At 47.4% G+C, this 12,673-nt stretch overlaps 1 protein-coding gene across 1 annotated transcript in view; it reads right to left on the reverse strand.

Moving 5' to 3' along the window:
• The window catches only part of Atp1a1 (ATPase Na+/K+ transporting subunit alpha 1), a 29,144-nt gene extending 16,683 nt beyond the window's left edge, over positions 1–12,461 (reverse strand). The window contains exons 1-3 of the mRNA XM_034501132.1: positions 11,667–12,461; positions 2,093–2,203; positions 1,300–1,359 (exon numbers count right to left, since the gene is read on the reverse strand). Coding sequence (XP_034357023.1) covers positions 1,300–1,359; positions 2,093–2,203; positions 11,667–11,678 — 183 coding nt within the window. The 5' untranslated portion in view covers positions 11,679–12,461. The remainder of the gene's footprint in view (positions 1–1,299; positions 1,360–2,092; positions 2,204–11,666) is intronic.
• Between the last annotated feature and the right edge of the window lie 212 nt (positions 12,462–12,673).

A 12,673-nucleotide genomic window follows, 5' to 3' on the forward strand; every position in this document is an offset into this window, starting at 1 on the left:
CAGGAATCTAAGTCTTACTGAGCTAACAGCCAAGTTGTGAGTACAGACCTTCATTCTCACAGTGGTAATGAAAACACTGGCCGGCAGCAAGGGGCTCAACCCACATGCATACTTCAGCTAACTCCTGGGAAACCTGTGAGTTTAACAGTGCTCACTGGAAAGGCCACTGCACAGCAGTCTGCATGGTCTAATGGGCCTGAAAACCTGTCTCAGAGGCAGACACAAGACTCACATTAGGGGCAAATAGGATTACTTCTGTACTACTAAAACATCAGGTTAAAAAGAGACAGAACACATTTCTGTCTAAAGGGTGCTCGGTATCTGTTATTTTTTAACACTGGTGGTAACTATTAAGTGTGAGAAAAGAAGAAATAGCATGAGAGAAAAATCAGTGAATTATCCAGTATCCCCTTCTGCTTCACGTGGCTGCTGTGGTACCCATTGTTAGTGCAATAAAACAACGACCTAGCAGCTGAGTCCCATCTACACCCCAAGCACTGGGCTGGAGCATGCTTAATTTAATGACCATCTCTTACAGGCTATGAACCCCAGTTTACAAAGTAAGGGGCCCACAGTGTCTGAGCTGACTGACTTGGGAGTCCCAGATAGCCCACTAACATAAGAATCTAATAAAAACAATAAATAATAGTGAAATGCTTAGAGAAGGTGGCCTGGCCCACAGTGAGCACAGGGTCTGAGTAGAGCAAGGCTCTCTCTGAGCACAGAGGCAGTTGTTTCAAAGGCCTCAGATTGTTCACAGAAACAGTGACATCCATCCAAGTCATTGTACTGATTGTGACTGTAACAGCAAATACCATCTTTTCTCAGACTATTTTTCATAGTGGTAGTAGAAAGAAAACTTAAAGATACAAAACACATTTTTGGGGTGGGGGGTGGGGGGAGGAAGAAGGTGTGTTTTGAGATTTGTACACAAGTTGTAAATATCCCACAGGGTAACGGAAGTTCTGACATACCACCATGAACCAGGCCAAGAAAAATACAAAGACGCTAATTGCTAAAAATCCAGCTAGCTGCTATATGTCTCTCAAGTTTTACAAACATAGACAAAGTGAAGGAGCCTGGCTTTGGAACCACCTTCAAAACCAGGTGCTCTAGAAAACAGAAACTAACGTCCACTCCAACAAGTTTTCAGGGAAGAAATGGCTACATAAAAGCACAGATTCTGTGCATGTCACACAGCCAATGGCGGCTGTCAGTACAATCCAAGCAAGGTCAGATGGAACAAACACCACAGGGAAAACTATGGTTTGCTATGGCAGGCTTCAAATGAGTACCTACTCGGCTCAAATCCGTCCCATATTTACGATGGAGTTCATCCAGGCTGAGTTTATGGTCGTCCTAAGGGAAAACAGAAAAAAAAAAAAAAAAAAATTATACACCCTAAAATCAAAAGGGAAAAAAACCACCTGCACTATTCATCCCTATTGAAACTTTCTTCCCACAACTGCCTAGGCTAAGCACCAACCTCACGACAGGAGAGTCAATGCTGGGTGACACAGGTCCATTATCACCTGCTGAACTGAGTCAGAGAAACCCAACACCTCTTGGATGTCTAGGGCAGCAGCTCTCAGCCTTCCCAATGCTGCGACCCTTTAATGCAGTTCTTCATGTTGTGGTGACCCCTGGCTATAAAGTTTTTTCACTGCTACTTCACAACTAATTTTGCTGCTATGAATCATAATGTAAATATCTGATATGTAACCTCTGTGAAAGGACCGCTTGACCCCCAAATGGATCGCAGCCCACAGGTTGAGAACCACTTGTCTACATGGGGACCTCATCTGTCCAGGTTGGCTATAGATGGGTTAAGTCACAAAAACCTCCTTAGCTGTTAGCGTGTCAGCATACTTCAGAGAAAAGCAGACTGTGGTACCAAGAACATTTCCATTGCTTATGGAGGGGAGACAAAGACCTCGTTTAACCCTTTAATAGCTTTCAGAATGAAGATTCTTCAGCATCAACCCTGTCAGTTCTCTGGCCTAGGCCGGGAGCAGAAGCACACACCCACAGGGGTACAGTGCAACCAATTCTTAAGAAAAACTACAAAACCAGTTTTCCTCCCAGCACTTACCATAGACACTTCCTTTTTGAGTTCATCCATGTCCCTTTCCTTCTTAGCCTTTTTACCCTTTTTGTCGCCATGCTCTGATACAGCTGCAGGCTCATACTTGTCTCGTCCAACCTACAGATGGGACAAGGGAGAAAGGAGAAGGGAGAGGGTGAGCTCTGTGCAGTACCTGGGAACTCAAGGTATGCAGTGTGTGTGTGTGGTGGAGGGATGGAAGCTACAGGGTCACAGTGGGAACAGTTACTGTGTTAATATTCAGCCCAACACAACCTAGGAGCTTACACTGTGCAGCACCTCAACAAAGCCATTGATGGTGGATTAGTGCCACCACCACTAAAAGCATCTTGTGTCCACCCTAGGGTATTAAGAACAATGGGGAAGTTGTAGCAAGGTTCAAATAGCCTTGCTAGGGCAACCTGCATTTGAGGTGAACAGTGGCTATAATGTTAAAATCCCTACTTTGCCATCTTCTGCCTTGTCCGCTGAAGGAATGAACCTATGCTTCCATTAGTAATGTTGACGCCAGTCCAGGGCCTAAGTTTGCACCCAGAATCAGACAGAGGAGAAGCTGAAGTCCTGAGCCCTATTGGCCACCAGTTAAAATAGTTTGAGAGAAGTCACCAACTCCTAAGGACGGATTTCTCTTTCTACAACATGATAAGGACAGACAACTCAGTCAGTACTTCTGAGATTTAATGACGACTCTGACATTATGATTAGATTCTTTTTTGCTGCAGAGCCATTATGCACAGTTTAAGTACCATTAATGTTCACATAAAGATACTGACCACATTTCATTTTTTCATCGAGAAACAAAACATCTAAAAATCCCTAAAAAAATTTAAATAAGCTACAAAAACAAAAAAGAAAGGAAAATGAAAGAAAGGGAGTCTCCACCCCAGTCTGTAACCTAAAATAAAATCTCCCAAAATGAAAGGCCCTGGAAATGTTTTGACACAAGCAGGATGCAGGAAAAGCGTGTGCGTTATCACATAATTCACAGGATCCACCTACGCCTCTCAAAACTGGAAGGAGTTTTAGAGAAAATGTTGATTCTATAGTTTAAATTTAGATCATTCCACTCCCTCACCCTGTTAGAGTGCTTGAGGCGATGTGCATGAAACCAGGACTTGGTACTCTAAAGTCAGTCCTTGGTGAGGGCTCTCCCCTGCAGGCCACCTCCCAGGGAGGGGCTGGGGCGGGGAGAGGCTGGTGCTAGCTAGCCCTTGCCTTACAATGAATACTTGGTGATGCTGTTGCTATTATTTTGTGGGTCTCTCCCCTAACTTTAAGCAGTACATTAACAACTATTCAAGCGATACCCAGGAACTCTCCCGTCTACATTGGGTTTTGTTGTCCCAAATGAAAATAAAACCGCAAAGCATGTATTTCAGCCATTTATAGTTAATAAGTAGCAAATAAAATACAGCATTCTCCTGACTTTGGAAGGAAAAAAAAAAAAGCCTGCTCAGATTAGTGGGTATTTGTGCCGCTATTCAACACCGTGTGACTTGACAAATGACTTCTTCCTTGAGAGCAGGGCACTTGAATCTTCATCTTATCTGCAGAGTGGAGCTGGGCAGATTGGAGGACAGTCAACATTCCTAACATTCTCTCTCTCTGCTCTGGAGTCAGTCTCTCTGAGTAGAGCTGTGTGCTGGAGTTAGGATGAGACACTGCTACATGCATTGAAGAAAGAGCAAACTAGAGGGCTCTGACCAGAGGCGAGCAGATTTCTCTACAGATCTGACGGAAAAGTACAATGCTGGAAAGCCATTACATAGATGCCAACTCACGGCTCCTTTACATATGTGGCCAGATTAAACTGATTTTTTTTTTCAAGATAGGATTTTTCTGTGTAACAAGCCCTTATTGTCCTGGACTCCCTTTGTAGATCAGTCTGGCCTCTGCCTCCTGAGTGCTGGGATCAAAGGCATGTACCACCACGCCAGCTTAAACAGATACTTTAAATACACTCGATACATTTTTAAGCAAGTTCAGTTTCATGGAAATATGCTTCCATAAGGAGCAGTGTTTTAATCCCCCAGCCTCACGGTCTGCGCGCTTCGGTTATTCTTAGACTTCTCACATTTTCCACTGCAAAAGGGAGAAGAGAGATATTGGCACAGGCCAGCCCTCCCTGGACACCTTCCAAAGTTTTATCAGCCACCACAAAGGCAGTGTGTGGCCTGTACCTTCACAGCTATTGAGAGTAAAGTTGAGGAATCCACATGTCCTTAGAGCCAAACCCCTGTATAAAGTCGTGCTATTTAAGCCACTTTTAAATGGGGACATCTGTAAAAGGGGCATGGAAAGTATTAATATATAAAATCACTTCTTCAAAATCTTAATTTTTTCAGTAGGCAATGTTTGTCTAAAAGAACTAGGCAGCTTATCTGGTCAGTTCTTGCCCACAAGTAAAACAATAATTTAATGTTAGTTCTTCCTGGTGCAGATCAAGAGATCCTTAGGTTCCTATGGGCACTAAGAACTGTAATTTCAAAGCTGAAAAAGTATGTGTTTGTGGTGTGGGGTAGGACAACATTTTCCTTATTTCTTTTAAAAACAAAGGTCACAGCAGGGAGTGGTGCGGTCTGCGGCTCCACTGACCTGCCCACTTGTTTGGGCTCCAGGCTCTGAACTTCTCCTTTCTCAGTTAGAAACTGAGATTGCTTCTTCACTCTGCCCCACAGAGCCAGAGTGACTAACTCAAGCAACTCCCTTTGAGAGCCTCTGAGCTAAAATCTGGAAGGGGCATTCAACAGGCTGTGCCATCCTCAAAAGGGCAGTTGGTTAAAGGGGTTAGTAAGCTAGGTTACTAATCTTTTCCATCCTAATTTAAGAACTAGGAAGTTACAGTGAGGCATGGCTGAGTGTCATTATTTCAACCTATGTGACCTACAGATTCCACCTTCCCAGAGATTCCCAAAGCTACTGTGTGCTTCGGACATGAGGAAGATACATTAGAGATGGAAAGAGAAAACGGTGAACAGGAAGAACAAAGGACAAAATTGATATGTAACAAGACTTCATGCTGGCCCTCACAATAAGGAACAAGAAATCCCCATGACCTTTTAGAGTGGAAAATGTTCCTTCCTCTCCTTCAGTTAATTCATCACTTACAGGAGGAAATGTGTTTGGGGAAGGTAGAAGACAGCTGCAAATTTACCAATAATTACAGTAACACTGAGGGCCACACACCTACACAGCTCACACACCACTCACACAGTCACACACATACTCTTTCTCACAGATACACTGTCACACACAAACAATTTCTCACACACTTTTATACAAACACACTCACGCACACCACAGTAAGATTTAACTAAGGAGCTTCCTCCCTAGTAGATCGCCACTCAAGGCTACACAGGCACCGCCTCTGCCCTGTGCCCTCTAGACCACTCACTAGCACCCAGGGGTGCCTCCTAAGGCTTCCACTCAACAGAAACACCTCTGGTTCTACAGCCAGAGCACTCAGGAGGCCCCTTCCAGACTCTGAAATGCCCTCTGATTTGCCCAAAGGGCACTTGGAAGCCTAAGAGCCCCACTCACATTAGCCAGGTCAGTGGATGGTGCTTTGAATTCTGGCCCATGCCATTATCCTAGCACTGCCACTTGCCAGCTACATGTCGTTCAACAGTCAGCCTTAGACACCTGCTTGGTTATAACCATTAACTTACCTAAGGCACTCTGATAGTTTGGCTGGCAGAATCTGAAAACAGAACACCTAACAAAACAGAACAACCCCCACATTGTTTCCAGAACTGAGAACAAAAGCTTTTGACTAGCAAGAGAGGCTACAAACATGGCAAAGTAGCTGCTCCAAATGTTGCTGATTCACAGCTGGCCAAGAGGGCTGGGGAGACGGCACCTTCAAACTCAATTTGGCAAACTCCAATTTGGCAGGGAAGTCAGACACAGCCTGATTCAGCTACAGAAGGCTCTGCCTAGTTTTGGCCAACTGTTAGTATAAAGTGGGTGAGTATCCCTCAATTTTCCTGGTTCTCATATCAAAACCTCAAACTCAGCTGTCTGTAAAGGTCCTCTGTACAGCGCTATGCAAAGGTCACTGTGATAACCCGGTCACGGCACACATCACTGACATTCCTTGCTTCCTATAGAGGTAGGTTTCAGAGACATGTTAAACAAAGTATCAATCTGGCCTAGTTTGCTACATTTCCAACTGATTCTCAGCCTAAATGGCTTCTTGTGGGTTCATCTTTTCTAGCTGGGGACCTAAGGGCTGTACCAAAGCCTGTGCTAGGTGAGAATTGGCAAACAGATGACAGTGGATAAGACAGTCATGGTCCTTTGGCTATTCTCCAGCCCACAGTGACACATTTGGAATAGTAATTCTCTGCAGAGGAGGTAACCAAGGGGCACCTCAACCCCATACCGTACCCTAGGTCCCTCTTCTCATTCCTGAAGACATGCATGCTGGGAAATGTACTCCTACAAAGCCAGAGCACTGGATCTTTTGTGAAACCAGTATCTAAAATTGGGCTGTACCCATCCGTCACAGGGAGGAGATCAACCGCAGCTCCAGCCACTGGGTTCCCTCATCCCATGGTAGCATCATCTAGCCTGCCTCCCTGGTGAATTCTTTAACAACCCCTGCCAGTCCACCCTTGCGGCCACAGAATGCACCATGACCATTTGAAAAAAATAAAAACTGCAAAGTATGTGAAGAATCACTATATTTTAGATTTTCTTCCTATTAAAATGTATATTTTTTCTTCTATTTACTAAAAAGTGCCAGCCCCATGGGACATTTGACCTCTGCAAGAGACCTGAATGAAAACGCTCTACTCATGCCTTAACACCCTCCACCTGCCCTCTCCCATAACCCCCTTCCCCCTTTCTAGCCCCATCACTCTGGTTTGAGAGAGAATAGCTTAAAAACTGGAGCCAGTATCCCAGAGGGAGCGTCAGTGTCGAGGAAGTCCTGATCACTCTTTACTAGGTGGGTTTGATGGAGCCTAGGTAGCAAGCGGACTGCTGGGCTGAAGAGGGCAAGGGTGCTGAAGGCCTGCAGAAACACAGCTTCGTGCCATGGAAGCATGACAGGGAGCATGCAAACAGACAGGATGTGCACCCTAACCGCCCCAAGGCTCTGAGTAACATCAGGATAACAGACTGGAAAGATAAACACCAGGGCCCACAGATCACAAACCGTTACAGTGATTACTAGTCCCCAAATAATGAAGGCCCCAAAGACAGAGCCTGAGCCACCATCAATCAACCTTTCAAATCACCAGCAGAGAATGAGACTGCTGTTACTAAATGGGGTTTGAGTAAACTCTGCTAAGAGACAATGCCCAGATACATTTCATTGTAAAGTCACAAACCAACTAGAAAATGAGGTCTATTGGTTTTTTTTTTTTTTTTTTTTTTTTAAATCTCTTTGGCTTAGGATCCATATGAAACCAAATCAGGGTGAAAGTGTGGTGTGTGTGTGTGTGTGTGTGTGTGTGTGTGTGTGTGTGTACACGCGTGTCCTCTTTTCTACTTCACAGAACCTGTTACCTTAAGCATCCAACAAACACATGTTAAGACCATCTTAGGGATTCCTGACACCAGATTTCAGCACAGCTAATGAGGTGAGTCATATGCAAAGAACACTCACTCTGACTCCAGCCAAAGAACACACTTCCTCTCACACTCTTAATTCAAGGCAAAGTGAGAACGTTCAGACCCAACTCTGCTCATCAGTCCCGTCTCAAATATACATGTAAACGAAGGATTGTTGGAAGATGTTGCACTGTAGCATTCCCTTTACTTCACGGTAGTACCCACTAGCCATCTTCTCAGAGTAATCTAGAATTAGACAGGGCTGGCAAAACAGTCTGCCCAGTGCTTTGTTATCCAAACCCAGCCACTCTGATTACTGTGAGCCCATCTGATCTGACACTCGGATTTCTTCTTCGGGCCTGCTGGCTGGCAGGAGGCCCTGGGCACCAATGTTCTAGCTGAGAAACTGCCGTCTCTCCCTATGACACTTTCAAGAAGTTAAAAATGACCACTGATCATGGTGAAAGTCTTCACTTTAAACGTGAATGGTAATGGAAAGTCTAAGATGCTACTGGATTTGCTTGTTGGGCAGTAATACAGTGCCCAGTCATGCCGATGAATACTTCCCTTTGAGGAGCAGTTAGCAGGATTTCTCATTTTTTCCCTATCGCTAATATTTCTCAGGGAGGGGAAAGGAAAATTATTCCAGAGCCTTGAAAGGGCCTGGGACTGAAGAGCAGCAGCTTATGAAGGTCTGTCCGTCTCCCAGGCCCAGTGACGTAGTAAGCCCCAGCAGTAGCAAGTACACTGATATGGCACTCACTCCAAAAAGCACATAGATGACTCTACTTGATCCTCAGGGCGAGGACTGTACATCTGGCCAGACCAGAAACCAGAGCTTTGAGGTTTTGCTTTTTCAAAAAACCTGCTTGTCTTCAAATGAAGCAAAAATTTAACTTAGTTCTTCATACAAAGTCCTTCAGGGCTGTTTAGTCAATGGTTCCCTCTCACTATTAAGGTACTCCTAAAAGAACAGTCTGTCGAGAAGAGAAAGTCACTTCTCTGTGCACTTGTTGCTAAGTAATCCTCAGGCGTTGGTTTTGAAGAGTTCAGGGATGGATCAGGGCAAGTGCCAAGTCTCTGCTTCAACACTGGGCCTGCTCTTTATTCCTAAATGTGATTTTAAGTTTTAGCCCTCAACTGGATAAACGCCCTACTAGATCTTTATAAAGCCTTTTTGGGTAGGGTGGGGGGTGTTTTTTATCATCTTGGGTTTATAAAGAGCAACCTCCCCATTTCTTACTCTTCCACCCCAAGGTGAGTCACCATTGTTACAAACTTGCCAGCAGAGAACGCTACAAATTACAATGGAGGCGGGGAACCTTCCAGGCAGGGAACTGTTTCACTCTTAGGCAGTATGACTGGCAGAGAAAAGGTGGAAACAATCTCACAGCTTCTTTCTGTTTTCCCGGACTTCCAGGATCAGCCCCAGTGTGTCCTGTAAGCGCCTTACTTGTTTCTGTCCAGGCTGGGCCACTTTCCCCTGGGAAGACTGCCTCACAGGGTTTTGAGTCTAAAGTACTAGCTTTATAGCAGCCAGTGGATATTTAGTCACACTTTTGAGTTTAGCTCCAAAAGGGCAGCTGATAATGTTACCCTACAACCAGGATTCCTGCTGACATGTGTGCCTTGTGTCACCTCCACCCAAGCCTCGGCGCCTCGTTCCCTGCCTGGTCTTTAAATCACTACCCATAAGCAAGGATTTCTTTTCTCAGCATCTAAGTTAATATTAAACCAAATCCAGAACTGAAATGAAAGGCTAGAGAGACCCTCCCTTCTCCCACCTTTTATAAACTTTAAACAAACAAACAAACCAAGTCTCCTGCATTTCAAAACAACTATGATGCCTGCCTTTGGTGTGCTAGACAGTTGTGGGTGGTAGCCTCATGAGGAGTTAAGCCAGTCACTGGCAAAAACACTGAATAAGAAAGAAGGAACAAAAATCCTATTTTATCCAGGAATGATTCAGCAAGCTGGGCCTTCATTTTTTCTTACCAAATGCTCAGGACCCCAGTTATGAAAGCCAGGAAGAATCATCTGGAAATATCACCCACACCTAGACCCTAGATGGCACTTGAGAAAAGGGGTGGGGGTGGGAAGATCACAATGACCTTAAAAATTAGCTGTCCTTAAGCTTCTTGGTTAACCAATTATCAACAGGGCTTTAGTCATCGCTCCACCCACATTTTAATCCCCATGTGGAAAAATCCCAACATTTCAGTAAGAAATATTCCTCTGGCCAGTTTGCCATTGAAAGTCATTGAGAAAGACCTGCACCCATACATGAATGCACACAGGCAACCTAACATCCAATTTATCAGAGCACTCCAAATACTAAGTACTCTAGACATCTGTTTGGGGAGGGGGGGTCGTCCATAAAACACTTAGGTTGAACTTAATGAAACTCTCAGTTGAACTGTTACTGTACCTCTTCAGTGCATATGTCCTAAGGCCTAAAGGCATAACTCTGACTTAACCGTCTTCCTGGATTATTTATTATTACAAACACCCCAATTTCTTGTGGAGGAAAACTTTGAGAGTTCTGCACACAAAACGCTGCTTCAGAGGCAGACGTTATGTGTAAGCTTGACAGCAACAGGTTGCTCAGCACCTGTTGTCACTAAACAACTGTTTGACCTTGAACAAGTCATTTCACCTTCCTAGGCTTCTGTCTGTCTTTGTACTCCCTAAAAGCTGCTCAAGGTCTCCAAATGACAAAGAGACTTTTTGAAGGGATGGGAGATAAAAGATGGGGCTTTAATGAACAAATGGTTTATAGGAACGGCTTAGATGGCATGTAGGATGGTGTGACACATAGATCCGGTTTCCATCATGGGAAGTGGAGGCCAGGAGGGAATCAGTCCTTTGCTAGGATGCTGCATAAGCTGACCAGCCCACACTGGGCACTGTCAGGGTCACTATTCTCTCTTCCTGGCCCACATCTTATAATCTCCTTCAAGTCTCCAAAGAATGTGCTTCCCTCTGCCTCCATCTCAGTATATACTAAGGTGCCTTAGGACCTGCAGAGTGTCTACAGCTTGTCTGCTTGGTCAGCCCTGAAGAGGGTGGACTGGACTCTCCCACCTGTATTCTCATGACTGGTGCTTTTTCAACCTAGGAACTGATATTTTCAGGGTTATTTTTGTAAGTTTTTATCTGCTGCTTTGAGGTCAGGAACTAACTCTTCCAAGGTGGATGGCAGTAATCAAGGTGGGAACTCAGCGCTGTTCGCGCCCCTAATTCCTCATTCTCTTCGGGGAACCGCTCTTGGGTGAGACAGCAGTGCAGGAAACTCACATGGCTTTTCTAACACCATCAACTGCCCAGTCTCCAGTCCTTTGTTAGATTGACAGTACCCTGCGGCCCTGGAGGGTCAGCCTGGCCCCTTTTAAGAATCGTGCCCTGACATAAACCCACACACCCCTCCCCACCGTTAAGACGACAACACCAGTTACCAAAGGCACATCCTGTTATGGACAGTGGCCCATTTTAAAGCTCTCAAAAGTATACCTTAAAGGCTATCTTTGGGCTGTGAAGTCACACCCTTTCTGGCACCAGCTTCGCTGGGCTGGTTCGGCCGAAGGGGAAGACAGTTTTTTTTTCCTTTGGGGGAGGGCGGTCGCCTCTGCGGGGAGCTGGCCGAGCCCCAGCGCCTCCAGGAGAAGGGAGTCTCGACCCGGAGGCTGCCCTCGCCGGCGCCGGGCCGCGGCAAGAACGGCCACCGCGAGGGGGCCCTGGCGGAGCTCCCCGGGGGAAGGGGAGGAGCGCTCCTTCCCCTGGGCACGGTGGGAGGAGGGAGAAAGGAAGCGCAAGGCGCGCGGTGAAGGCGACCGGAGGGCTCAGGCAGGGCAGGCGCCCGGCTAAGGGATGCCGCCCCGGGTGCTCCTCCTCCCAGACCACTGCCCGCGCTCAGCACCCGCCCCTCCATTGCCCAGAGCCCGGTCTCTAAGCTTCCTCCCGCGCCCGCGCCCCCGCCCGCGGCCCGGGCTCGCCAGACACTCACCCCCTTCCCCATGGTGGCGGCGTTGCGGGCCCCTCGCCGGGTCCTGTGGTTGGAGACTAGAAAGAGGAGAGAGCAGCTCCCGGCCGGGAGAGCGGAGCCGGGGGAGCCAAGAGGCGGGAACTAGGGCTGCCGCGGGAGGAAAGAGGGAGGACGGCCGGCGCCCCGGACCGAGGCCGCCGCTGCTGCCGCCGCTGCTGCTGCCGCCGCTGCCACGTGTCCGCCTCCTCCCGCCGAGGCTCCGCGCCCCAGACCCAGCCGCAGCTCGAGCCCGTGCCTCCTCCTCACTTCCTAAAATATGCAACCTGCGTGTGGCTCCGCCCACGCGTTCACGTCACCGTTACCGGAGCAACCTGACACCGGCTCCAGCTGGCTCCGCCTCCGCCTCTAACCCCTCCCCGCCGGGCTCCGACCGCACCACTGGCTGCCTGCTCGGAGCTCCCGGCAGGAGGGCGCCGGGGCCCAGGACGCGAGTGTCTGGGTCTCTGGAGGGCTACGGAGGAGCGCGCCCGCCTGCAGGACACCGGAGACTTGAGTGAGCAGCCTGCAGAGTAGGGTGCAGAAGGTCCGCAGTGGGTGCGGCGCAGTCTGGGCTAGCCCACTTGTTCAGCGTAGCTTTTCTAGAGCGTCGGGGGTCTCCAGGGGCCCGGGTTGGACAGCAGCTGCGCGACTCCGAGGGAGTCCTCTCTGCAGAATCTAGGCCCGCACCTATCTGCGGATAGTGCCTTCCCTTTGATTTCTTCGTCCCTGGGTCCTCTTACCACTTCTCACTCAACCACTAGAGAAATGATTCAGAACATATACACACACTCGCGCGCGTGCGCGCGTCATTTGCACTTCCCTTTCCTTATGACCCCAAATGACTATCACACACACACACACACACACACACACACACACACACACACACACAAAGAAGCCAGTAAGAAATTCATTCACAGCACTGTATGAATGGAATCTTCTTGCAGAAGAGGAGGGGCGGTTGTTAACCTGCTCGTCAGAGAGATTCT

This window comes from Arvicanthis niloticus, chromosome 4 (genome assembly GCF_011762505.2).
Source record: "Arvicanthis niloticus isolate mArvNil1 chromosome 4, mArvNil1.pat.X, whole genome shotgun sequence".
Taxonomy (NCBI): domain Eukaryota; kingdom Metazoa; phylum Chordata; class Mammalia; order Rodentia; family Muridae; genus Arvicanthis; species Arvicanthis niloticus.